The sequence below is a fragment of the Haliaeetus albicilla genome, chromosome 18 (assembly GCF_947461875.1).
Source record: "Haliaeetus albicilla chromosome 18, bHalAlb1.1, whole genome shotgun sequence".
Taxonomy (NCBI): Eukaryota; Metazoa; Chordata; class Aves; order Accipitriformes; family Accipitridae; genus Haliaeetus; species Haliaeetus albicilla.
In genome coordinates this window covers 7,956,813-7,982,986 of record NC_091500.1, presented here as the reverse complement: position 1 = coordinate 7,982,986, position 26,174 = coordinate 7,956,813, and the positions used below count along the sequence as shown (strand labels likewise).

Sequence of the window (26,174 nt, the reverse complement as noted above, 5' to 3'; positions counted from 1 at the left end):
TAGTTCAAAGTCTCATGCAGTAGGGTACAGCCAGTAGCAATCTAGTGTATAGGGGTCAATCACATACCTTGTATGAATTTCATGTCATAGTTAGGTAAAAAACAGTCTCGAAGTGCTACAATAGAGTCTTTCCCTTCAGAAAACTTCTAGACTGATGGAAACATCAGTTGGATTCATACAACTAGCAGGTGAGGGAAGGAGTTTTCTGTTTTCCTGCAGTTTCGGAGATCAGAAGTTCCTTGTGCTGCACTGAATGCTTTTTTTTCACCTTAACTCTCTGCAAGACCATGGCTCAGATACCTGGCGAGGGTGCTGAGTATTATGGTTACAAAAATGTGTATATGTTATAGGCTTAAAGTATGAAATCAGATGGCTTTCACATCATTGAGCACCAAATCTGCTGCATAAAACAGATGCTATCTCCCTGGGAAGCTTCATTCAAAAGACACAGTAGCAGCATGTGTCGCTGTCCCTGAGGCAGAGGAGGAGACTTTTTGCTATGTTGCACCTGAGAATATACAGTCTCCAAAGACACAAACTGGCATGACACAGAGCTGAACAACGGAGGGAGAATGGTGCTCGAGCCATGGCACTCTGCAGAAAAGTTGGGTCCTCAACATCATTTCAGAGATGATTACAGAGCAGCAGTCTCTAACCCTAACTGGAGAGCAGCAGTGCTGTTGGATAGTAGGGAAACATGAATGTTTGCTCTAGAAGTGTGGAAGCAGAAATAAATCTTATTTCCTGATCTATTCCTTGTCCTGAATGATGTTAGACAAGACTATGAACTTCAACTACGCCCTTCAGCTTTCTGTCCTCATTTTTGCTGGACTCTGCTGTAGATGGTGAGGAAGGATTGCTCAGGCCCTATGGAACTGATGGTCGCTTGTGCAGCTTCATCGATGGAGGTACGCTTTGGAGACCCAGCACCCATCCCCTGCCCGCTCATCTTTGCTGATGAATGTGGAATCATCTATATTCAGCAAAGGATCAAAAGGATTTCCTTTTCACCTTAGTATTCTCCATCATGGACTTTCATTTCTGTTTTACCTGGAGGATGTTTTCACCTGCCTAGGGCCAACACAGGCCACCAGCTTGTCATCATGGTGATGGAACCAGGTTTACACCGGCTGGGAAGTTTCTGTCCAAATTGGCTGCAGCCCATGAGGAAGTATTTCCCTTGTGTTTCCAGAACAAACTCACCCCTTGGTCACCTTCAAAGTCATCGAGAAGAAGCCGCACCTTTGCCACATCCAGCTTGAGCAATTCTGCCAGTGCTAGCCATGTCAGATTGTGAGTCTGAGTGCATAGACGTACCTGCTGACGTCAGTGTGGGATGAATGCAGAACTGTAGCCACCTCCAGACTCCTGGCAAAGCCTCAGCTGTGCTGAGCTGGCCAGGCAGAGAGAATGGGCAACTCCAGAATTCCCAAAGTGACTTGTAGGGGTGAAAGAAGAGCCATAAGAGAAGAAAGCTCCCTAAAACCACCCTGCAGTCCTCTCCTCAGGGCTCTTGGATTGACATCAATGACCGGGTGGAAAGATGTTGGATGTGGAAACCAAATGCCACATGCAGAGCATCAGTTAACACTTTCTGGTTACCAGATATTCACGCACTCAGCTTGTCCCTCCCTGATTCCCTGTCTAAGCCCGTGTTCATACAAAAGCAGATCAATGGAAAAAAACAGCAACTTGACTCAAGAGATGATCAGAGACTGCAGCAAACAGGGTGGAATTTCAGTGCTGGAGGATTCCCAGGAACTGGACAGTCAGCAGAAGCAATGCTATAAAAGCTAAGAAGGACGTATCTTAATTATTCTGGCTGTGCAACTGAAATAATGAGGAGCTTGACAGAGGACACAGTTAGAAAACATGCTGGGATGTCAGCCTTCTCCATGTCATAGCACAGAAGGGAATGTGTTTTAGTCCTGGCGCTGTGAGTACTGATTGCAGGCTTGGTGTCTGCAGACGGTAAAAAGCCAATTAGGAAGTGCTTGATAGACCCGCTCTAAATGAGGAGAACCAGTAGGCAAGTGCAGGGTGTAACACACAAGGAACTCATGCAAGATACACAAAGGGAACCAGAGTTCAATCTTTCTTTTCTTTCACCTTTCTTTTCAGACCCCACCATGTCCTCCCTGTTTGCCAGCAGACAGTATTGTACTTGTTGCCTACAGGGTGGATCTGAGCAAGGAAACCGTACAATAAATCCAGGACTAAGACATATTGCAGGACAGGCTGATTTAATCCAGAAATTAACTGAAACTGGACATATTTTTGGAGTAGTCAGCGGTGGCACTTGGTGAACACTGGTGTGCCTGTGGCCCCTGCTCGGGTGGTTGCTCAGGGTCCTTGGAGAGCCAGATGTCCCTGGAGAAGTAATAAAGACTAATAGGAAAGAGGGATTTGGATCTCATGGGACAAACTGGGGACAGAGTAGGCAACAGGTTTAATTCATCAAACCCATTTTGTGTTGGACATAGACTGCTACTGGATGATGATTCTTCCCACCACCAGCTGGGGTTGGAACCCACACTATGCAAAAAAAAAAAAAAAAAAAAAGGAGCTGCTAGGGATAAAGGAAGCACAGCACCTGCCCATGTTAGAAGAAATAGGATGGAGGAAAAAAAAACCCTCTCTTTCCAACTTGTTCCTGTACCTCTCCACTTTTCCTCTTCACTTGTTTCATTTGGAAAACTCACAGCTGGTAGCTGAGGATGAATGATTTGATTTGCACCTGAAGTGTAACACTCCCACTGGGGATGAAGCAATGGAACATGGTGGGACTTTGGCAGCAGAAGCTATACTTGATTTTTAAGGTTTCTGGCTTCAAGAAGCTTTGATTTTTTTTTTTTTTTTTATGTCTTTGATGCCTGGTTGTGAGAAGCCATTTACTTGGTGCTGTGTTCTTGCATCCTGCCAAATGGAAAAGCCAAGGATCTTTGGACAAAATGATTTGTCATCTACTGGTCTACGTGGTGGTTGCCACTGGGCTTTGTGGCTTTTGGTTAGAGTAACGGTGATTGCGGACTGCCTCCGGATTAAACAGTGACAATTACTGAGAACAGATACTTGTTACGTACAGCATGAAGCCCACAACTGCCAAATTATTTCACCTGTTTTCCTCCTCCCCTGTGCAACAAAAGCTGTTAACTTCTAGTTGCGCCACCCAACACTGAGTGCTCTTTGCAGCTTTCGGTGATGTTGTATCTTTAGTATTGGATTTTGTGGACAGATGATTTTTTGACAGTGGCTAAATTTCCAAATAGGTAATAAAAAAAGAGATTACATTAGTCCTGAGACAGCAGCTCCAATTCTATAATCTCATCACTTGATTCCTTCTCACGCAGTAAGCTCCACTGTGAAAGCCTGATAAACTGCTTAATGTTATCATGCTTTAATTTTATGGGTAGCAATCTTGGATTACTCTTTTCTTCAGTGCTGCAATCCATACTACAAAAACTTGTGCTGTTTTCCAAATTTCACCTTTGCATTTTCACTCTCTCTCACTACAAAAGCCCATAGAACATTTTCTTCTGTCAACCTTTAAATTGGATGTTCTCAAGGTGATGGGTTATTGGACTTCCCTTCTGCCTGTTCAGCACATACTAGCTATGAAAATTAAAAGAGATGCATTGAAGGCAATGTTGTTAATATTAACAATATTGTTTCAAAGGGAAAAATTTCAATATCAAGAGGTGTTTAGACATATTAACTGGCAAATGTTGTTATTCAAATGTAACTGAAGTCACTTTATGCCTATAACGATGTACTGGGTCTGGCTGGGACGGAGTTTGTTTTCTTCATAGCAGCCTGTACAGTGCTTTGGATCTGTGACCACGACAGTATGATGACCCACCGATGTTTTGGCTGTTGCTGAGCAGCGCTTGCACAGCATCAGGGCCTTCTCTTTTTCCAGCTCTGTCCCACCAGCACAAGAACCTGGGAGGGGGCACAGCTGGGACAGCTGACCCCAACTGACCAAAGGCATATCCCAGACCATATGACATTGTGCTCAGCACATAAAGTTGCAAGAAAGGAGAGGACGGTCAGAGTTACGGCACTCAAAACCCAAGCAACCGTTATACATGCCAAAGCCTTGCTTTCCTACAAGCTGCTGAACAGCTGCCTGTCGGTGGGACTGTCCTGGTTTCAGCTGGGATAGAGTTAACTGTCTTCCTAGTAGCTGGTACAGTGCTATGTTTTGAGTTCAGTATGTGAAGAATGTTGATAACACTGATGTTTTCAGTTGTTGCTCAGTAGTGTTCAGACTACAGTCAAGGATTTTTCAGCTTCTCATGCCCAGCCAGGGCACCTGACCCAAACTGGCCAACAGTGTATTCCATACCATGTGACGTCCCATCTAGTTTAGGAACTGGGAAGTGGGGGCAGGGATTCGCGGCTCAGGGACTGGCTGGGTGTCGGTCGGCGGGTGGTGAGCAATTGCCCTGCGCATCATTTGTACATTTCGATCCTTTTATTACTGCTGTTGTCATTTTATTAGTGTTATCATTATCATTATTAGTTTCTTCTTTTCTGTTCTATTAAACCGTTCTTATCTCAACCCAGGAGTTTTACTTCTTTTCCCGATTTTCTCCCCCATCCCACTGGATGGGGGGGAGTGAGTGAGCGGCTGCGTGGTGCTTAGTTGCTGGCTGGGGTTAAACCACGACAGGGACATACTTTGCAAACTCCTTATTTTGCTTGACTTGCAAACACAGCTTGTTTTACCTATTAAACTATCTTTATCTCAACCCATGGGTTGTTCTTGCTTTTGCCCTTCCAATCCTCCTGTCCTGGACAGAGGAGTGAGTGGCTGGGTGAGGGCTCAGCGGCCACCTGGGCTCAACCCCCCACAGAAGATGACACAGGTGACAGCCACTTCCCCAAATCCACACAGAGAAGCAAGCACAGAGAGGCATTATTAGTGGGCACAAGAGGGGAAAAGGGTCTTGCTTCCACACATTACGGATATTAGACATGATCATACTTTGTCCCAAACTCCATATACCTAAACTAGTGCTTACACCCCTAGTAACACCAGTGCAAACGCACATGCACCTCTGCAGGTGCTATTTCTAAATAATAGCATAACATTTCAGGCTTTGGCAGAAGTGAGGAAATGGGGGGCAACACAGCGTTTTCAAGGGTTTCTTTATTATGCAAGTTTACTATCATCTAAAAACACCAACGTATTAAAGACCAAGATGGAAACTTTAGCTCAGAAGCTTGTAGGAACACGTGTTTTCAACCACTGATACAAAGACCTGGTCTATATTGCAAAAGTCATATTTAAAAAACACCGCTCAGTACAAAAAGAAAAGTTAATGTTTCCAAGCATCAAATAAATAATTTACAGTGATATGCAACAAAAAAATTACAGACATCCAACAGAGATTTGAGACAGACTGTTGTTTAGAATTTTCAGCCCTATACAGTAAATTTAAAAGTCTCCCATTGTAAGACAGACATTACAAAATCACTGTCAAAAATTACATTTTATTGCTGGGCTGTTCTGAAGGACTGCTGCTGTCTAAGGCCTTGGAGGAGCAGTCTCTGAGGACTTCCAAAGAACTCGTGATATCCAGACCTTCAGAAGAAGCGGGTCTGCACCCTTCTGTAGAACTGATGATGTCCAAAGTTTTGGAAGAACGGGCACTGTAGCCTTTCATACTGGCATCTCTTACGACTATCTCCTGCGTGGATGTAAACGTTAACGGAACAAAGCCCTCGCTGTCCGCTGTGAGAACAATCCAAGATGAACCTGTGAAGACACGTAAATGTCTGTTTGTAAGCTTTCCTGTAATTAGGTATGTTTAAGGTATAAAACATATTTCTTCTAAAATTAAAGTTAAATGCTTCTGTATGTTTGCAGTTTTTCTAGCCCCCCAAAAAAAGTATGGGGAGATACAGGTTGTATGATCTCAAAAATAAAGGACAGTTAAGAACTATGCGAAACAGCTTTCTGACCAATTTTTCCACTAGGAGATGATACTATAATAAATGCATGCTTCAAATAAGGAGGAGGAATGAAATTCAAACAGAATTCATAAGCATCCAGACTTCTTTTTAATTAGGTATTCATAAGCTACTTCACAGTGCTTAAGCTGTGCAGATACTGTAAAAAGCAGAAATTTATTAAACGACAAATTAATATCATAAAAATAATTTAGAAACTGCTTCTATTATGTAATTTCAATATAATTAATTCCAATAAATACAAGGAAGAAATACTGTACTATACTGTATAAACCCCATGTCTCTGGTCCATTTGCTATTCGACTTCGCATCATCATTAGCATTATTTTTACAATTTGAAATCTTTTACTGAATCTGAAACACTGACTTCTACCAATTCATATAAACCAGAAAATGTTCATACTTGTATCCATTAAGCTGATGAAGGAATAAAATAGAGCTCGCGGCGGGCGAGGGAATTCAGAGAAACGTGTCCAGCTGTTTGTAAATTTACATTATGTAACTTCACGTCACAAGTAAGGTCATGAGAAGATTGTAGCTTAAAAGCATGCAACCCTTTAATCTTTTGGCTTAATATCTCTTTTGGACCAAACTTTAAAATCAATACAATTCAGGAATTTGAAAATACCATTCCTACTTTGCCCATTTATCTAGTAATATTTGTAAAATTAATAAAGAAACCTACAGTAACACTGTTTGCTTTTACAATTTATCTAGTAAAGTTAGTCATATGCATGACGATTACTCATTCCTGCGTGACCAATCTGTTAAGTTACATTTTTAAGCTAAAAATGAGAAGTTGAAACTAACACAGGTAAAGGGGACATTTTTCTTGCCAGAAAGAGAAGTTATTCAAGTTTTATAGCTCAAAATAAAATCCCAGTCTGAAAAATTAAGAGATCAGTATCTACAAAATTGCCTATTGTTATCACTGGGTATATCAGACATTTCTGGGTTGTGCCACAACATTATTAAAATAGTCGCTGTGTTTCAATGCAGGTAACTGACCCTGCAATAGGAAAACTACTAAACTACTGTAAGATAGTGGCAAGAATCTTTTCAAGATTCAATTGCTAGTGAATTATCTGACTACAGTTTTATCTAGGTATCGGAATACTAAACACATTCCAGCAACTACTTAAGGAAAAATGAAACTTGCACAATGGTAAGAAGAGCAGCCTTAAGGCTTTGGGATAGCTGCTCAGTAATCCACGAGCAGGCAAACAGCAGACATGGTAGGCAAATAGTTGGAATACAGTACAGAGAATATCTGTAATAGTGAGAGATCGTATCCCCAAAGTCTGCTTCCTACCTTTGCCAAAAGTAAGAGACTTAGAATTGACACATACACAGACATATGAGATGTGCATGGGATGAATGGGTAACAGCAGAGAAGACCACAACAATAAGAAAGGTAGTTTTCTTCACAGCAAAAAAAACAAGTGAAAAGCACTGCTAAAATCTATAGACCTACTTTTGTGCTCATAAAAAAAATATAGGATTTCTTAAAGGAGACCAGATGCTGGAACTACAGATTGAAATATAGAAAACTGTATTCCAAAACTACCAGTCAACTCCAACCTCCTCATTACTCAGACTTCTCTATTTAGAATAGCGGAAAACATAAATAAAATACTGGGTGACAGTAATTTTCCTGTATAACTAGCTACTTGATAAGGGGGTATCATAGGTAAAAGTTTGCTCTTTTTTTTTTATAATGTAAAGATTCTTCTCAGTAAAAGCCTAGAGAAGAATCTTTATGTTATAAAACAAATGAGCAAACTTTTATTAATAATCTTGCATTATTTATTCCTTGGGTTTTTTTTTTCCAGATGGGATTAGGCACATTGCTGCTGCTCACTGAGAATGTCACATGTGTTTAAAGTGTTTGTACTATTGGATAATTACAACATACCATGTTGCATTTCTACAAGAGAGAGATTGAATATCTGCTGGACTATATTTAGACGGAGTTTACCACCACAAAGAATAACAGCTCGTCTTTCATCTGAATCACTTCTGGAAAGCTGCTTCTGTAAATTCAAGAAAGAATCATTAGATATCTATTTAAGCAGAGATGTCAAAACGGCATTAATGAAAACAGGATCACAGACATGCCTTCAACTACATCATTTACAGAAAGTCAAATGCTACATTCATTCAGACCCATTTGCAAGATTTATACTTTAAAGTCTCAGCTCTCAAGTAGATGATCTGTGAGCGATAGCAGCAAGGAACTGTGCTAATTCAGCAGAATTAGCTGTCAGAACAACAGGAGACGAAATCACACACTGCTGGTGAAGAAACCATGAGCTTCATCCACAGTGCAATCCTGACTCTCAGCCTACCACCTGCGAGGGACATTTTCCTGGGGAGTCTGTAAAGTTGCAGGTTTTCCATCCTCCCTGATCCACAACTTAAGAAGAGGTGAGAACTCCTGCCCCTGAATGTTTGGGGTGAGGAAAGGACTAACAAGTCAGAAGGGCTTGTTTGTCTCACCTCTGACCATCACTGCCCCAAGCCTTAAAATCCAAAAAGCATCTTCAAAGAATATCCCTCACAGCCAGAACAAAGCATTTTGAAAATCTGCAGAAGATCAGTTGTTACGAAAACTACAATCTCTGTCTTTGCGTAGGATAAAATTCACACAACCACATCACTTCCCAGGGAAGCCTTGGTAACATCTCTGGGTCATGAAAAAAACATGATAAAAGTAAATTCTGACTCCTTTTCCGTGCTGTGGATGGACCCATCCATCCACAAGGAGGGCGTATGGTAGAGAGGAGGTCAGAGATGCACACATCCTCTTTGCCCCCTGCACTGATAAGCAGTGTCTGAGAGGGCAGAGTTTATTTGGGACATTTTGGGTTTCCTCAACAGCTAATAACTTGGGCAGTAGAGAAATGATCAGGGCTCAGCACAGGAGGTGACGATCCCTGTTTGCCTGTTAACCATTTCTGAATCAAATATACTCTGACTAAAGTTAAAACACAGCATTTTCTGCCAGACTTTCCAATGTCACTTGTAATTCAGAAGTGAAATGCTTTTCTTGCCACAAATGATCAGTGATCAAAATATGTAGGTAAAATTGTAGCATTACTTTAACTTGCGAAGCACCCGCATGCAAGTGTAGCTAAGAGCTCTAGGAACACCAACACAGGCTGATACTAACTCAGTTGCAAACTGTATGTAAAAAGAGAGCTGAATATAAAAATGTAACAAAAATTTGTGCTACCTCAAATTAAAGTAGGCTTCTAAAGAAACACCTCAGATAAATGAGACACCAGACTTGCTGAGGGAAACCTTCACTTTCCAGAGTAATGCCCCATATATAATTAAGATTTAAGAAAGCTAGAAAAATTAAAGTTATTACAATTATGAAATGTTTACAATGGAAAACAGTGAAGAGAGTGAGGGAATATGACCTAGGACCTAAGAGTTCAATGCTAGAAAACTCAAGAATAATAAATTTCGCAATAATGAAGCTGAAAAATAAGAGCTTATTGAAGGGAAAATGGCAGTTTAAATTACTTTAAATATTGACTAAGGTTTATTAATCTGAATTCTAGAAGAGACCTGTAGATTTGTGCGATGTTTTGATAATCAGGTAACTTATACTTTCTAGCACGAGATTTGGAAGTGCCTTCTTTCAGCCAAGGAAAGTGTCTTTCACATGAAATTTGATTTTAAATCCGTTTTTAAGCTACGTTAATGGAATTATCTGTTGTGTCCCTAAGGGTCTCTCTCCTTCTCAGATGGTGCTTTCAATACACATTAGCAACATTTCAGTTTCAGAGCCAAAGCATTTTTCTTTTTTTGTTTCAGTCTCCATTATTTTAGTTGTCCTCACAGGAGGACGGGAGATTGATACCAGTTCCGACACATGGAAATTTTCACTTGTCTAAATTTCTAAACAGAAAGCTTCAGAAGTTGCCTACGAAAAACATTTCCTTCCTAGAACTTCATGACAAGTCTTTAACTCTGCAACTGAACTGTCACAGGTGGGTTCTCTGGAGTCCCACCACACTCCGTGCAGAAGGAGAAGGTACGCCTGCCTGGGTCAGAGCCAATAAGCTCAGGCCAGCGCGAGCTGCTCATTCCCGAATATTACATCACTTTAAAAACACTGAAAGCCTGCAGAGTAATGGGACTTGTAACATTAGTCCCGTCTACAGGAACAGGATGGAAATCTAATCCTATTGACCATTACATGATAATGGTCTTTTTCCAGAAATGCTCTGTTTTTACCACTGGTACAGATAGCTCTGCAAGAAGGAAAGCACTACTACAGTATCCATCTGAAATGGCAATAATTTTAGATATGTTAGTTTAAGTTTAGTTTAAAAAGTTACCTGAAATATTTCCCTCATTCTATCTCCCATCAGAGAAAAATATAAATACGTAGTTTTAGAAGAACTGTAAATAGGGACTGAGATGCAATTACAGGAAGAGTAGGGAAGAAGGACAACAAAAACGAGCCAGGCTTACGTAAAGCCTAAGTAAGTCTAAATAAGACTCCTATCGGATTCACCTGCATGCAGCAAGATCATTCACATATACCGAATTTGCACGTACTAAACATTCATAGGATGTCATCCTTCCTGCACATAATTTGCCAGAGTTTGTGTTTTAAATCCATACAAAGAACATGCATCCATAAACAGATTTTATTATTAAGGCTTCCAATCTTAAAATTACCTGGCAGGTGATGTTAATAAAAGAGGGTTCCTGAGAAGATGGGTACACTGGAAGATTTCTCTTCCCAGATTTTAGCAGCTCAGTTAATTCACAGAGATGATGCTGCAATTCTGTGAAGTTACCAGACATTTTTTCTACATTTTTCAAAAAGTAACTCGCCTCCTTTTCACTTAATAGGTTATTCTTGTAAGAATTTGGTATTTTGGAAGCTGCATCTGCCTGCCTTTTTGGAGATGCTGGCTTGTTAGGAAAGGCTAGTGATGTGGCCACAGTCCGATTAACTGGTTCGGCATCGAGAGACTCAACAGCTGGAGGAAAATTCATGGAAATCTTTTTATCTTTGAGGTCACTCATGTTCAACAACAAGCTTTGTTCATAAACAGGACTCTTAATTTCTTCAATGAGTTTCCTTCTGCTGGTAGGGGACTGAATGGCAGCACGATCTGGTATCAAGAGTCCACGGCTGAGAGGGTGAACATCTGTAGAGAGATCATGAAGTATGCTTGAAAGGTTCGAACTGGAGCTCCCATTAACTGATGCAGGTGTTGAAGGACCCATTTCAAATATTAGTTCCTTAATCATCAATCGGATCATATATTTGTCTGATCTTGAAGAGGGAAGAAATGCAGGGTCAGTGAATTTTTGTCTTCCAACCAGTATCAGTAACAATTTATTGGTCAAGAAGCACAAACCCTTTGGTTTTTCATTTTTCTCTAGCTGAATTTGTTGAATATTGGGTAAATTGGATGAAGTCAGTGAATAGACTAAAATAACGTTACAAGTATTGGAGGCGACCGATACAGTTTGAGTTTTGGGGTCAAAAGCCATTATATCAGGAACCAGAATGCCTGGGATGCTAACTTTTTTGGTAGAGGTAACCTTTCTTTCAAAAGTCACCAAGATGAGATGTGAAGAATCTTGGCCACTTCCCGTTAGGTAGTCCTTGGGCCTCAGATGAAGAAGAGGACTGGAATCAGCACCCTGCTTGCTAGAAAGTATGTGAGTTAGATCCACAGGAGATGTAACAACAGGCAAGGGCTTCTCAGAGTCCAGTGACTTTTTCCCCCCATCCATGGAATACTCTTCCTCACCGCATAAGCTGGACTGCGAGGGAAAGGACTCTGTTTCAATGCTCGCTGGAACTTCAAATGCAACACCAGCATTTAAGCCACAGATCTTGTCTAGAGGAAGCTCAGTGGCAACAGCAACTTGGAAGTTCAGAGTAGCTTCCACAGCACAGATGTAGCCTCCCACATCAAAGATCGGGCAAAAAGAACAAGCATTCAGTGTTTTCTGACCATCGTCCCAAATATAAGAATGAAGGGCACTGCCTACTCCCACTACTAAGCGATTGCCTTCCTTTGTCCAACAAGCGCAGTGGATGAGACCGCTGCCTTTAATATCTGCTTTAATTCTGGAGTTGTTGAGATGAACAGAGTGTAAAACAGAGGCATCCCGTGTAGTTAGCACAGCCAAGATCTCCTTCTTCGGATGCCACACACAGCCTTGGGGGAGCACTGGAAAAGGCTCGCTGATGTCACATATCTGAGAAACTAAGAGCTTATTTCTTTCTGTAACATTAAAACAGAGCTGCCAAATGGTGATATGCTTTTTATGTTGAACAGCGAGCAGAGCTGGGGCATCAGGGGGACACGGGCCCCAGTAGAGTCCATGGACATGTTCAAACTGACCGACAACACTTGAGTCACCAAATTTTGGTTCTCCATTATGAAGGTGTAAAGAAGTTAGTATCACCTGTTTCCCATCTGTCCAGGCAATACCGTGCACAGGGTGAATTGCTTGGTATAAGGCATTAAGGCCAGTTCTCAGAAGCTTCGCCTTTCCTAGCTCCATGATTTTTAATGTGACACATCTAAACAAATTGGAATGAAAAGAAAAAAAAGTTTATTGTAGAGGACAGAGGAAAATAGCTGTACGATTTTTTAGCTTATGACCCTGCCAATGCTGGACTCTTCCTTCCAGTGAAGTCAATATACACATAATGTTCATCTATGCTTAATCCCCAACCCTAGAATTTTTTGTTTATGATGTTTCCACAGTGAAGTGCAATTTTAAGAGAGAGAAACTTTGCTGTTTACATAGGCTTAGTCTGCTGCATTTTCATCACTAGACCAGTCCTTTCATTCTAATCGACAGGTTGCTGCTGCTCAGAACATTTTCGAATGACTTCAGTATTAAAAATTTTCAAAATATCGCCTCTCGCTCTCAACTTCATGGACCATTTGTGATCAGATAAAGTAATCCCTTATAAGTATAACCAAGCATTAATGTATTATCTATAAATCTGATCCTGTATTAAGTGGGTGAGAACAAGGCGTTTGTATGGTTATTCCAGAAAGCTCTCTAAAAAAGCAAATGCAATTTTGAAGAAAGTTAGGATCAAAGCAGATTTTTCTGAGGAAATGAATGAGAAAAGAATTTAAAAGAAAGAACACAGGAGGGGGACAGACTCATCTACCTCAGGCACGAGCCGTACCATGATAGCATATGAAAGACTCACAGTCTTCACCATCCTCTAATGCTGTGATTATTTTTTTTTTCTTTTCCTAAGTGACTCGGCACCTTTTTGTCAAAGTTCACAAACCACCTTGTAGCTCACTACTGTTCCTTGGGTAGAAGGGATGAAAGCAGTAGGCAGCTGACTATGCCGGCAGACTGGTATTTCCACATACCTGAATATCCGTAAAAAAATATACATACATTTTTAAATGCCTTTTGGTTTTTGTTTTTTTTTAATATCTGCAGTAATTCTGGGGATATTTTTATCATTTGGATATTGCTTTAGGACTACTTATTTTCATAGTGTCCTGCAAGGTAGAAATTACTGTAGGAAATAAAACCACAGAAAACCTTCATTCCACGATTTTTGAAAAATGGGTTACATGATTTGCCTGATGTCTCAAAAGAAGCCTTTTCAGTTCTCTCTGCATAGCATAACAGCTTAAAGAGGGAGAATGGGAAACTGCCAGCAATCATTATTCTCTGTAATCTGTAGCCAGGTGTCTGGGACTTCCAGAAGCCATATGCAAGGCACCAGAACTTCAGAAGGGTTCACAATTTTACACATATTTCTAGTTTCTGAGCTGTGAGGAATCCCTACTCTATGCACAGAAGCCAATCCAAAGAAGTTGATTGTTTCCTCACTTAAGATTCTCCGTAGGATTTGGCTCAGCTGCAAAGCCATGGCACAGAATGAGTTGCAGCTTTAGTAAGAAACATGAAAAACAAGAAGAAAGTGTCTGAGAAAGTCAAACTGTCAAACTGGAAGGTTTTATCACAATGTGCAGGGCCTGGCACTACCCAGTATTTTAATTAACTGTTTGTGGATGACGGCAAACTTGGAGGAACGGGACGGGAAGAGCGGATTTCAGAGACTAAAATTAGACAGAAAAAGTCATGTTATGATGATCAACATAACTTCTTCTCAAACTAATAACAGGTGCAAAATAATATACATAGTAATGAAAAAGCCCCAAACATGGATACCTCTTCAGGAGTAATTCCCAGGGTAGCAGTATAGCAAAAAAGGATCTGGTTTACAGTGGATCACAAACTGAATATTTCAGTAATGTGAGAATGTTGCCAAATAAGACAGCATCATTCTGGAATGTCTTTAAGAGGGATGCCATACACAAGGGACATAATTACCCCACTTCCTCAGAGCTAACAGTATCTCCACTGGAGTACTGCACCTAGCTCTGGGTTTAACAGTCCACGGATGATGGAAGTGCCCAACAGAGCTCAGGGACCAGAGAAACACGAGAACTGGGTTCACTCAGTTCACAGAAGATTGTGAGTGGAAACTTGCAGACACCCACCACTCTGCTGACTAGAGAACACTGATCCATTGTTCTCCAGGTCTACTCTGGATAGTGCAAGATAATAATCAGCTTAGTTTCAACCAAGGAGATTTAGGTCAGCTATTAAGGAAAAATTCTAACCATAAATGATAGCTAAGCATTGAAGCAGGTTACCTTGGAGCGGGGGAGAAGGCACCCCATGAATTTCATAATCTGTATGAGCCAATTAAGTCAATGTCTGTCAGGGATACGTTTAAGTACACTGGGCCCTGCTTCATGGTAAGAGAGCACTCGAGATCCTTCCCAACCAACTTCTCCACCATCCACCCAACTTCTTCTCCCCTCTAAACTCCGGTACAACTGACCCCAACTTCTCCCCTCTAAACTCCGGTACGACCGACCCCAACTTCTCCCCTCTAAACTCCGGTACGACCGACCCCAACCTCGTTCAGAACCGCCACTCGTGGGAAAACCAAGTTGTCAGTTGTTCGTTCCTCAGCGCTCTGAATCACCGGCGCGCCGCTGGGCCACACTTACTGACGGCAGGGAGACGATAACGACGCTGAGGAGACCAGGAGACGCTGAGGTACTAAGCCTCCTGGGCCATCTGGACACCTTCCCGTGACACAAGAGTCGCCTCACGCCGTCCCCACCGGGCCTGGAACAGCAAAGGAGCAAGACGCCCGATGGCCATCGCGCTCCCGCCCAGGCCGCGGCCCTCGGGCCGCCGAGGCGTGCTGCCGCCGACGAGGCTCCCGCCAACCGGCCCCTCGCTCCGCGGCCGCCCCGGTCCTCGCCTCACGCCCTCGCACCCTCCCCGGGCCCTCGCCTCACGCCCTCGCACCCTGCCCGGCCCGGCGAAGGCCGAGCTGCCCCGGGGCCTCTGTCACGCTACTGCCGCGGGCGGGCGGGCCGGGATGCTGGGTGAAAGGCGGCGCCCGTCCCCAGCCCCTCTGGGCGGCCGAGGGGACCCTGCGGGGGATCCTCCGGCAGCCGCCGCCGCCGCGGGACACCGGGCGACCGGGGCAGGGGGCAAGAGAGAGCGCCCAGACCCACCCGCCCGCGCCGCTTTGCCCGCGCCGTCGCCGCCCGCCCCAGCAACCCGCCGCTCCCTGCGCGGGCCCGCCCGCACCGATATTCCCCACCTCCCTCGGCGCCCCGCCCGCTCCCTCTCCGTCTCCTCCCCGCCACAGCCGGCAGCCTCACCCGCCCGGCGGCGCAGCCCGGCTCCGGTGAGGCGATCCCCACGGCCGTGCAGCGGAACGCGGCGCTTGGCCGTGCCGGGCACCTCCCGGCCCGGCCCCGCCTCCCCGGCCCGGCCCGGCCCCGCTCCGCCCGGCCGCGGGGGGGGGCGGGGGAGGGGGGGAGGGGGGGGGGGGCGGGCAGCGGCGCTCTAGCCGGGGAGGCCTGAACTCTATGAGCCGGCAGGCGGCGGCTACGAGGGGGCGGGCGCTAGGACTACAGCTCCCAGGAGGCGGTGGGGCGGGGCGGTGACGTGCGCCCCCGCGTGCGCCCCGCCCCACCCCGCCTCCTTCCCCCCTCGCGGGTCCCGCGCGTGGCGCGAGCCGTCTCCTCAGGGCACCTCAGCCGCCGCTGAGGGGACGGCGGGCGACGGGACGGGGACTCGTCCCCTCCGTCGCTCCCCGGGGGGATCACGGACCATCTGACACGTCCGACCCGCTGGCGTGGCCGCATCCGTGCGGCTCTGGGTGAGGCCTGAGAAAGAACCAAAGGAGAGAGGAGACGCGGCAGGCGGGAGGAGGTCGAGTCCCCAGCGCGGTGTCCCATCGTGTGAGGGGTGCCCGGCGGTTCGGGCATCAGCGGTGTGACTGGGCTGGCCTTGCTGCCAGGGGTCGGTTCACACAGCCCCCCCACCCGGGGCCGGAGGGTGGTAAGAGAGAGAGCTCTTAAGACCCGACACTGGTCTGAATGTGAGGCCTGCAAGTTTCAGGAGTTATTTGGATCCTTCTGCACAAGATAAAGATGCAAAATGAGATATGTGCCTGCTTTGTTTTGTGTTCGGTTGTTTTGTGGTTTTTTTTTTTCCTTGGGAGGTCACATTGAAGTGAAGAAAGCATATAAATGTGATACAGATGTGATACTCCAATACTCCAGTACTTCTTTGGTCCCGATTTATTGCATCGGTCATAACTTCTTACAAGTCTCTGAGGCCTTTTTAAGGTTAATTATATTGCAAGACTGTGCCACTTTGTCACTACTTAGTACTGCAGAGCAGTCTGATCATCATACGGTTTTTGAAACCCATACTTCTGACAGGATGTTGAAGCACTGGAAAAGGTGCCTTAAAGAGCTGACAAAGGTGCAGAAAAAATGCTTGAAATGGTTGCAAGGTCAAATATGTAAGTAGCTCAAACTTAGCGAAAGAACACTAGGTGGTGACTTGGCTATGTTGCATGAGTGCCTTTACAGACGGAAAAAAAAATCAGAACTACAGAGTTCTTTAAGTTAAGGAAGGAAGGTTTAACGAGAGCCATGGATGGATTCAAATATGTAAGACACAGCTGTGAGTTTGCAGTCATGGGAACAAACTACCAACAGAGCAGATCCTCTACATGCATCTTCAAGTTAAAACTTGGTGACTTCCAGGGACATACTTAAATGCAGATTGTGCCTCAGTCACAGACAAATTTCTGAGCTCAATAAATGGATTTTACATTCAGTTCAATGGCCTGCGATGCACAATAGGTGAGGATATCTATGTATCTGTGGGATACAAGGTAAAATTCCATGTACTGTCTCTATCCAAAAAAGCTCAACATAATTTGACTGTTTCATACCTGACGGGGCACCTGCAAGGTGCTGAAAGATAGGTTGGTGTGTTTGAGAAGACTGCAAGGAGTAAGAACTCTTCTTTTATGTGATTATGCTGGAAAAGGTTTGTGGAAGAGAAATTCCTGCCATTCAAATTGAAAGAAGTTAGTTTCCAGGTTCCTTTGGAGGCTTATTCAGCAAACGAGAAGTGGCCGTAGGATAGAGACAGAGATGGCTAGAGGTGGAGAATATAATTTGTTTGAATTGTTGTATTTTTTAAATGAAAGAGAGTCTTTCTGCCAGCTTCAGGCACTTGATGCTGCGAGTTGCAGTAAATAAATAAACAAACAGATTTGAGATAATTAATAGATTTCCAAGGTTACTTTTTTCGTTTAGAAAGATAAGCAGTGGACCCAAATGCCAGCTTTTCTGTGTTGCTCCACAAATACACACTCTCGGGTGCATGAGAATTTATCAGAAAATGAACAAACACAGTTTTGGTTTCTCCTCTCTATTTTCCTTTTTCTCTGTCATTAACAACAGACAGGGTCCAACTGTAGAGCAGATAATCCAAAACTAGCCCAGAACTGAAAAGGAAATCTGAAAAATTTCCTGTAGAAACCTATTCTTATGTTCACAGTATATGTTAATATACTCTCAGGGTTAGGGCCTTAGTATATTACAGCTCTCGGAGAGGTGAGCAGAGATGAGCTCTGCTTGAGAGGCAGCAATGACAATCATTTTATTTGCTCTCGTTCTTTTAGCTCTGGGAAGTACACACTTAGCACAGTACTAAGAATGGAACAGCACTAGGAATTTCTGCTCTCTCTTGCCTGCGCCTGTGTCTCACCTGGTGGGTTGGTAAGGGTTGTTTTCCAGTTCTCCAGTTCAGCTCCCTTCTCTCTGCAAGACTGCATATGCTTGAAACATTCAGTGCTGTGTTATAGCAGTTACTGGCATAGAAGGTGCCTGGGGTGCTTGGTCCTGTGCCTTGCAGAGGGTAAGATGGAGCCTGTGCTTTCAATCATCTCGTCCTCCCTCTGGATAACAAATAAGAGTGACCAAAAAATACACCTCCTAAGGCACTAATGATACGCCCTGCGATTTTTTTACATTGATGGTGATGTAGTTCGAAAGTGCTGCCAAGCCATCTATAAATTAGAAAACTTTTGGGGATGTGTTTCCACAGTGAGGTTGACTGTGCAGCGTTTTTACCAGGTGCTTGTGAACCTGAGCCATCAGGGAGCTTTGCTAGACAGTAACAGGTTGCTGAGTATAATTCTGTTCCTGTAATCTCAGAAAGGATCTTGTTCAACAGTAACAATTTCACATTTTTGTCTTTTCATATAAACTTAAATTGACCATCCATATTAATGTACAGAAATAAACATTTAAAAATAGTTTTATCAGGTGGAGAGGCCACAATTTAAGAATGTCTCAGAAGATATTTTCACATTAAATGTTTATTTTTGTTTCCTATACCTATAATTATACAAGTATTTTAAAAGACTTTTATCTTCATCATCTATGTATAAATGCTAACTGAGCTCTACAAATGAACTGAAAATATCACCAAAACTTGTAGTTATTTGCAAATCCATAAAATATGGTCAGTTTTATAATATTTTGATTGAAATGGAATTGTCTCGGACTACCAGAGTGCTCGGATGGTGTGTAGGTAGTTATTATTACACCTAGATGTTTATTTCCATGCCCGACAGTGTGTATCTTATTTGCGTAACCACAGGCTGGTTATTTCACGATGTAGAACAGCATGAAAATTGCTGTAGGCTACTTGGCCAGCAGCCACTAGCCATGGCTACTCACACAGCCATGAGCGCATAGCCACAACTGCTATTTCTCAGTAGCTGTAATGCAAATAAACATCTCTTGTTTTCTTTCTTTTCTTTCCAGACTTTTCAAGCTGTTTACTGCTGATATATGTGATGCGTCTGTTACTTCAGGGATTTAAATGATGCAGAACCCCTTAGGAGATGTGTATAAGGTAGAAAGTGGGGCAATGAAATTATGCAAGGAAAAGTGTTTAAAAAGCAGAAATTATAGAAATCATTTCCTATGGTCATGGTCATTTAAAGCACACATTTTGTCTTTTAAAAATATGTGCTTACATTGAGTCAGGCTTATCCTTAAATGCTGAACAGCCTCACAAATCTGTTCTCAGTCTGTGCACTGAGAACAGATATGTGTTCTCATAACTTAATTTGTTGTATCATTTGGGCGTCTGCTTTTCAAATTAGTTTGAAACACAACATTAGTGAGAATATAGGACAGTCTGAAAAAGAAGAGTTATGAATACCTGTTAGAAGGAAAAAATGGCAGGGAAAGAAGGTGAAATGGATGTGATGGGGAGACATGCTGTAGAGTTATTACTTATGCACTCTGTAGATTTTTTTTCTTTGCTCTTATTGAATATGTACAGATTCAAAGAACATAATGTTATAAGGGAAAATAATAATTTGAAGATAGTTCCTGTTAACTTCATAAGCCTCATGTTTTTAAAAACATATTCAATCTAGGTTATGGACACTATTGAATGAGCAAGTTGATCTCATCATCATATCTCTTAATGGAAAAAACTTAATGAGGCACTATCATGTAATTTAGACCCCTAAAATACGACGTGGTAAAGCCTAAGATCAGTAGCTAAAAGGTACAGATGGTTTATGAGCTTTTTGTTATTAGATTAAAAATGCTTCTTCTTAATTTTGGGGGGTGATTAGTAATAAAGATAATATAAGATGAGCAATTTTGCAGAAAATTACCTAGACTGGAGTCAGTATCATGCTGTCACAAGAAAGCAGACATAGTTGTCGGATGTGTGAACGGGATCATTGTGTGCAAGACACATGAGTATCTTGTCAGTTCTACTTGGCTGAGTAAAGCCAGAAGGGGTCACAGTATTTCCATAGTGCAGGCAAACTGAACGTTGTGCTCTGTAGCACAAACTCTTGCAGAGGGTTCCTTGTGGCTCCAGGCTTTGGGGAACGGAGAGGATCAGTGAAAATTTTGGGCATTAGGACAGCAACAAAGTGAGTGGGAATTACTGCTTTTCTCTGCAGATTACTGCTTTTCTCTGCAGCAGTAGCTACCGCGCCTCATCTCCTAAAGCAGCTACCACTCCACATCTCCTGAAACCTGCCTTAGCAGGTTGGACTTCAGCAGGTCCAACACTTTGTTGGTTTATGTAGAGACAAAGTAGACGCAGGCTGTTGTCTAAATTAGTTTTCAAACAGCTGATTGTTATCTGCACTGGGAAGAAGGCATGGGCAACATAGAGAACTCATACAGGAATGTTTTGTCACCCCCTGCAGTTGTTCATGCTGTTTCTGCATGTAAAAACCTACATCAGTGCTTATTCTATGTTGGAAACAGGCCTTCAACTAAATTCTACTAGCTCTGCTGTGATTTAAGAGAGATACTGAATGCTAGCGTAGGGCAGAGTAACGAGAGGTCCAGGCTGGATGCCTATGAGAGAAACTGAAGGAGTGGTATTGCTTAGAGAGAAGAAGACTAAAGGGAGATGTAATGGACATAACAGTTTTCAAGTATTTAAGAGACAGCTGCAAAAGACAAAGGATATAAACCGTGAATAGTCAAAATCTCTGCCTTAGGGCAGGAAAATGGACCTTCCAGTCTACTAGCATAAAGCTCTACGTCAAACTAATATACTTGCACTGCTGTGAAAGTGCTAGGAAGTAAAAATTAATCTCCTGACTAGTCACACAGTTTGTTGTGTGCCATAAATAACATGTAAAACCAAAATGACATCACATATATTAAAAATGAGATAGCCTTTTGAGAGTCTTTACGGTTTAAAATTGATTTGGGTAAGACAGTTATGTTGTAAATAAGGATTTTTTATATGACGGTGTTACTTTGGAATAATCTTTCCAAGGACATTTTCAGGCATACCTCTTCAGAACAAATAATATCTTCTTTTAAATTACACATCCTTGTAACTGTGGTTAGTCCAGAACCAAGCTAATATACAAATCACATCCTTACAGATAGTTAACAATAGTGTGCAAGAGAGATTGTTCAAATCTTAGTCTTTCTAGTAGGGACCTGGAGTTCCCTTTTACTTGCTTCACCATTATAGACACTTTTCTCCTTCTCCTCTATAAATCTTGCTGTGAGAACCCTTTATTTTGGCAGTAAACAATTCAGTCCTAGATACTTCCATCTCCTACTGTTACATTTTCTGTTTTCCTTTTATGTAACTAACTGCAAAAGCACTACTTTCATCTTTGCTACTTCTTAGGTTAATCCTGCATTGCAGGCACACTGTTATCATGCACGGTTTTCTTTTATGCTATTAACAGGTACAGGTGTTTTGAGATAACAGTGTATCAATGAAGATCAGTGTAGCTACATTTTGTGTTGATAACAATATCATTGATATCTAAAAAAAAATGTTAATAAGGAAAGGTAGACATGGAAACAGAGATGACAGCTGTATACAAGTTACATGAGCGTAAGAATATTTACAAACTGAGTGTGAAGTCATGACTTGTTTGAAGTTGAAGGGAAATTTTTACAGTAATTTGCAGTGGAGCCAGTATTTTGACTTATACTTTTTTTGACTGATTTTACTTCTTTTTAGGTGAACTAAGTTTCTGAGGGAAGGATAACACGGGAAACAATTAGCATCATACTTACAAATTGTGACTAGTTCATTAAGTGTTGGTTATGCTATCTATGATAGGTAAAATGTAAAGAAATGCAATTAGCCTTATTGTAAAATGCACTGAAGTGTTAAAAAGAAATTTATTGATACTTACAGAGACACAGAATTCACTGATAGATAAAAGGTATGAGGTATGATAGCAATGGCCATGTTAGTAATTCATTGGTGTGACTTAAGAATCATGATGCCTTCTCCACTATGCTGGCACAACTGTGCAGCTGAGCTGTGGGTTCAGTTGAGAAACAAATCCAATTTAAAAGTGGTTTGGTAGGTCTTTTTAGCCATATAAATTTTGGGGTCCGTACATTTCCATCCTGTGACTGCAGGATGAATGAACAGGCATCCAATGGAGTCTGAGAAGGCTTTTTGCTGGTATCACTGCTTTGGAAAACTGCACCTCAGCATCCCACAGCTAAATTTCAGTTAGGACACTAGAGCTTTTCCTACATGGCAAAAGTTTATTTTTTGATTGCTGAAATTAGTACATTATTGTGAATTTTGTACTAATTTTTTAAATAATGTTTGTGGACTGTGTCTTTCTGCACTGCCTTTAATATTTTTGAAATGTATGAGTATGTTTAATTTGAAGGAAGTAACTGTTGCCTCTGAAGTGAACTAATGGTTTACATTTGTCTGTTTTGGTTCATTTTTGTCTCTAGTATTACACTGTGGTGTTTAGATGTACTGCTCTCCTGGCTGCGTACTCCCTTGTCTGTTAAGATATCATGGTGCCTTGCTGACAAGTGAGTTGGATCCTTGCCAAAGGACAGAGGTTGTCGAGTACTAATGTTTTTAACTGGCAAGTCTGTATAACACTGCAAATGTCACCTCCTGTGCAGGAAGTCTTTCTGTGCCAGTACTGAACTTTGGCACCACGTGCCTCCAAACATTTGATCACACCTGGCTGTTCACACATGTGTGTCAAATAATAGTGGAGGAAAGGGAAGCATAAGGTTCAAGCACGGTGTTGGCTCCTCTGCAAGCAGAGGCTGGATTGCACTGAGCACTTTGGAAACTTATATGAGAGGTACCCAAATGTCATTAGCTGAGAGATAATGGCAGTCCTCTGCTTGTCCATTAGATAATAGCACCAGCAGGAAAGTACTGAATCTCAGCAAAGTGAGTTTGCATTTAACAAAAAGATCATGAAATTGCTTCAGTCTGTTAGAAAAATTAAGCTGTAATACTGACTGATTAACATATATAAAAGCATATAAAATTACAATTAACATATAAGCCACTAATACATAAGTTAATTTCTGTTGTGTGGGACAATGGAAAAGAAATTCATACTTTCATGTGTGAAATTGCATAACCCCTAGCATCTACCTTGCCTGACTTCACATACTTAAAGTTAGGTCGGGTGAGATCGGGTCTAAAGGGCTGGTTTCATAACTGCAATCTGGTACTATATATTGGTTTTTTTATAAACAAGTTAGACAAACTTCTGTCAGGAGTTACTTTAGAATAATTGGCACTGTCTTGGGTTAGAGAGGACTCTTCAGCTATATATTGGATGGGGAAAATGGTTCAGTGCTTGTGGTTTTCTGTTAAGATAGGAAAACCTAAAAGTAAAAATGGCTAAAAAACTGTTCATTGTCGAAGCTGAGAAAACAGATGAAAATGAGAATCAGGGGAAAGGAAGTTAGGCTTGCTTGATGATACTATTTATACTATTTCAGTCATTGAAAATGTATTAAAGAAACCTGATACTTAAGATTTTTCACATGAGTATAGATAATACTATTCTGGAGTAGTAGAGGAAAAAAGGGAAGAACTAGTTGAGGGTCATGCAGGGCCTACTTTATACACTTCCTGCAGTGATCTCTCACTTTTTAGCTATTATGAAGAATATCAAAGTAATACTTCATTGTGCAAAGTCAGCATCATAGATTGGCCAGCAGAATTTCAGCTGACTTTGATTTTGTTGCATTTAATTTTTATATTGTTTTATTATTCTTCTCACAAAATTGTTTTCAAAATCAAAAACGAAAAAGTCTGTCTGGCATATAGAACTCCTGTTGTTAGCATTTTCCCAAGGAGTGGGTCAATACAAGAAACTGTGAAGAGTAAAGCAGACTGCTGCATGCTTAGCAGGAAAGTTATGGAAAATGTAAGGTAAGTTTCAATTTTACTTTGAAGCAGATTGTACTTTTAAGTAAAGATATACCAACTCCTAAAAATAGATAAGAATGCATATAAATGTGCTGGGTAAAGATGCAGAGTAATTAAAATGGAAATTTAGACTTTCTGCTATGTTGTTTATTTCCCACAGGGGAAATGTTTTGGAGGAGCTGGTACACCATTTAGTCTTCTGAGCGCCACTAATATGGCATACTGAGCATAGTCATTCTGCTTTGACTTCTAATTTAAGCTCCTAGTCTTCCTAGCTTTCCTCTGTTTTAATTACAGAAGACAGACTCCCCTACTGGGTGACTCTGGACAGGAACCTAGCACCAGTAGTCTCATTATTCTTCCGGAGGAGCCTGTCCTTTCTGCTGGTGAAATAAGGAGCCTAAAACAGGGGGTTACCGCCTTCATGAAATTTAGGTGATCCGAACAACTTCCCTTTTTCTAAATTGATCAATTTTGGCCCCATAAAATAGTACTTCTGGAGGACAGTGAACGCTTCTCAGTCTATGCTTTTCTCCTTTTCACAGCCTACTGTCTGCTCAACTCATTTAGTACAAACTCTTTCTATCTTTCCACATGCCTTTATCAGTTTGTGCAAAAATCTTCTGTACAGCTTGTGCTTAATAGAAGAGTCATCTTACATCTCTCTACTTCACTGATTCTCCATCTGTTCTCCATCCAAACCAAAGCTGAAAATTTATCCTCTGCTTTGCATAAATCTCTTCAGCACTTCTTCTAGTGCTTTTATTACTTTCAATTTTAACTTAACAGCCCTGTGATAGACACTATATAAGATAGTTCTGCACTGCACTGCACTGCACCCCTAAATCATTACCTGAAAACAAATATTTCCTCATTCAATTGTTTTCCATGTTTAAGTGCATGTATATGATTTAAACACTTATTTTCAAATATATGTATGTAATAGTGTGTTCATAAATGGGAGGGGGCAGTGCTATTCTTTAATATTATACAATTTTAGTTGATATATCTTTCCTAAGCCTTCCTATAATATTGTAACTGTCCAACAAGATGAACTGGGGTCCTTATTTGTTACCAGACTAATTGTCTTGGATGATGATAGCACCTTCAGGCAGATTAGTTCCTGCTCAGATTCAACAACCCTTGAATCATACAGCAGGGGAAAACAATGTCACCAAAATATAACAAGTCCAGAAGTTCATTAAGCATCACAGAACTAAGTTTTTTAATTTTACAGCCAGTTATTCCCTGAAACTAATTGTTTTGTCATCTAAAAGTTTATTTGCCTCTCTTTATCTCCAAGAAACCAAACCAAACCAAATAAGACCAAACCAAACTTCAATAGCAATTCAAAGAAGCTCCTTTCACTCCTGATCTTCTCAACATTCAGATTATTTTATGGAAGACTAATACATGAAAAATTAAAATGGTAGCATGACAGACTGACAATGAAACATCTAGTGATAATTCTGAGTTCTGAGGCATCTTTGGTGCCTAGATACTCACTGATCTCTGCTAGTTAAGATTTTCACCTTCTCAGAATTCCCCTTCTGGCTCTTGCAACAGCACTAAGGCATGAAGATGACAAAAGGTGGAATGTGAGTATTTCTCTAGCAACAAGGAAGTCTTTGTGAATAATCTATATAATGAACTTAAAGAAACTGTACAGTACAAACAAAAGTCTTGGTGTGTTATCAACCTGATAGGCGCAATCCCATTTTCCTCAAGTTCATATGTTTAGAGTGCAGGACTGTTCCATTTAACATATTTTTTGTGTTTCATTAGCCTCATTTCAAGTGGACCAAACTATGGGACTACCATCCGTAGAAGATAGTATTTGTGAGAAGAATTCCCTTTTAGTTCTTCCTTTAGTTGAGCCTAAGCAGTCCTCTAAAATATATCCTCCATTCTAGTTAGTTATAATTAAGTTTTATTTTACTTGGCCATAGCATAGGTGTTGTGAATAACAGATACTGTTGTGAGACACAAGAATGTTGTTCAGGTGTATTTGCAGGATTAGAAACATCTGCTGCTTCAAAATGTGCTGTCGTTTAGAAACCTGATAAAGTCTTCCCTCACCA

At 41.7% G+C, this 26,174-nt stretch overlaps 1 protein-coding gene across 1 annotated transcript; it reads right to left on the bottom strand.

Moving 5' to 3' along the window:
* Positions 1-5,137: 5,137 nt before the first annotated feature.
* LOC104323164 (WD repeat and coiled-coil-containing protein) lies at positions 5,138-15,159 on the bottom strand. Its single transcript, XM_009926669.2, has 4 exons — positions 15,036-15,159; positions 10,678-12,550; positions 7,895-8,012; positions 5,138-5,764 (listed from the first exon to the last, which is right to left on the bottom strand). Exons 2-4 carry the CDS (start codon positions 12,529-12,531, stop codon positions 5,493-5,495), a joined length of 2,244 nt encoding a protein of 747 aa, XP_009924971.1. The 5' UTR covers positions 12,532-12,550; positions 15,036-15,159; the 3' UTR covers positions 5,138-5,492.
* Positions 15,160-26,174: the final 11,015 nt, after the last annotated feature.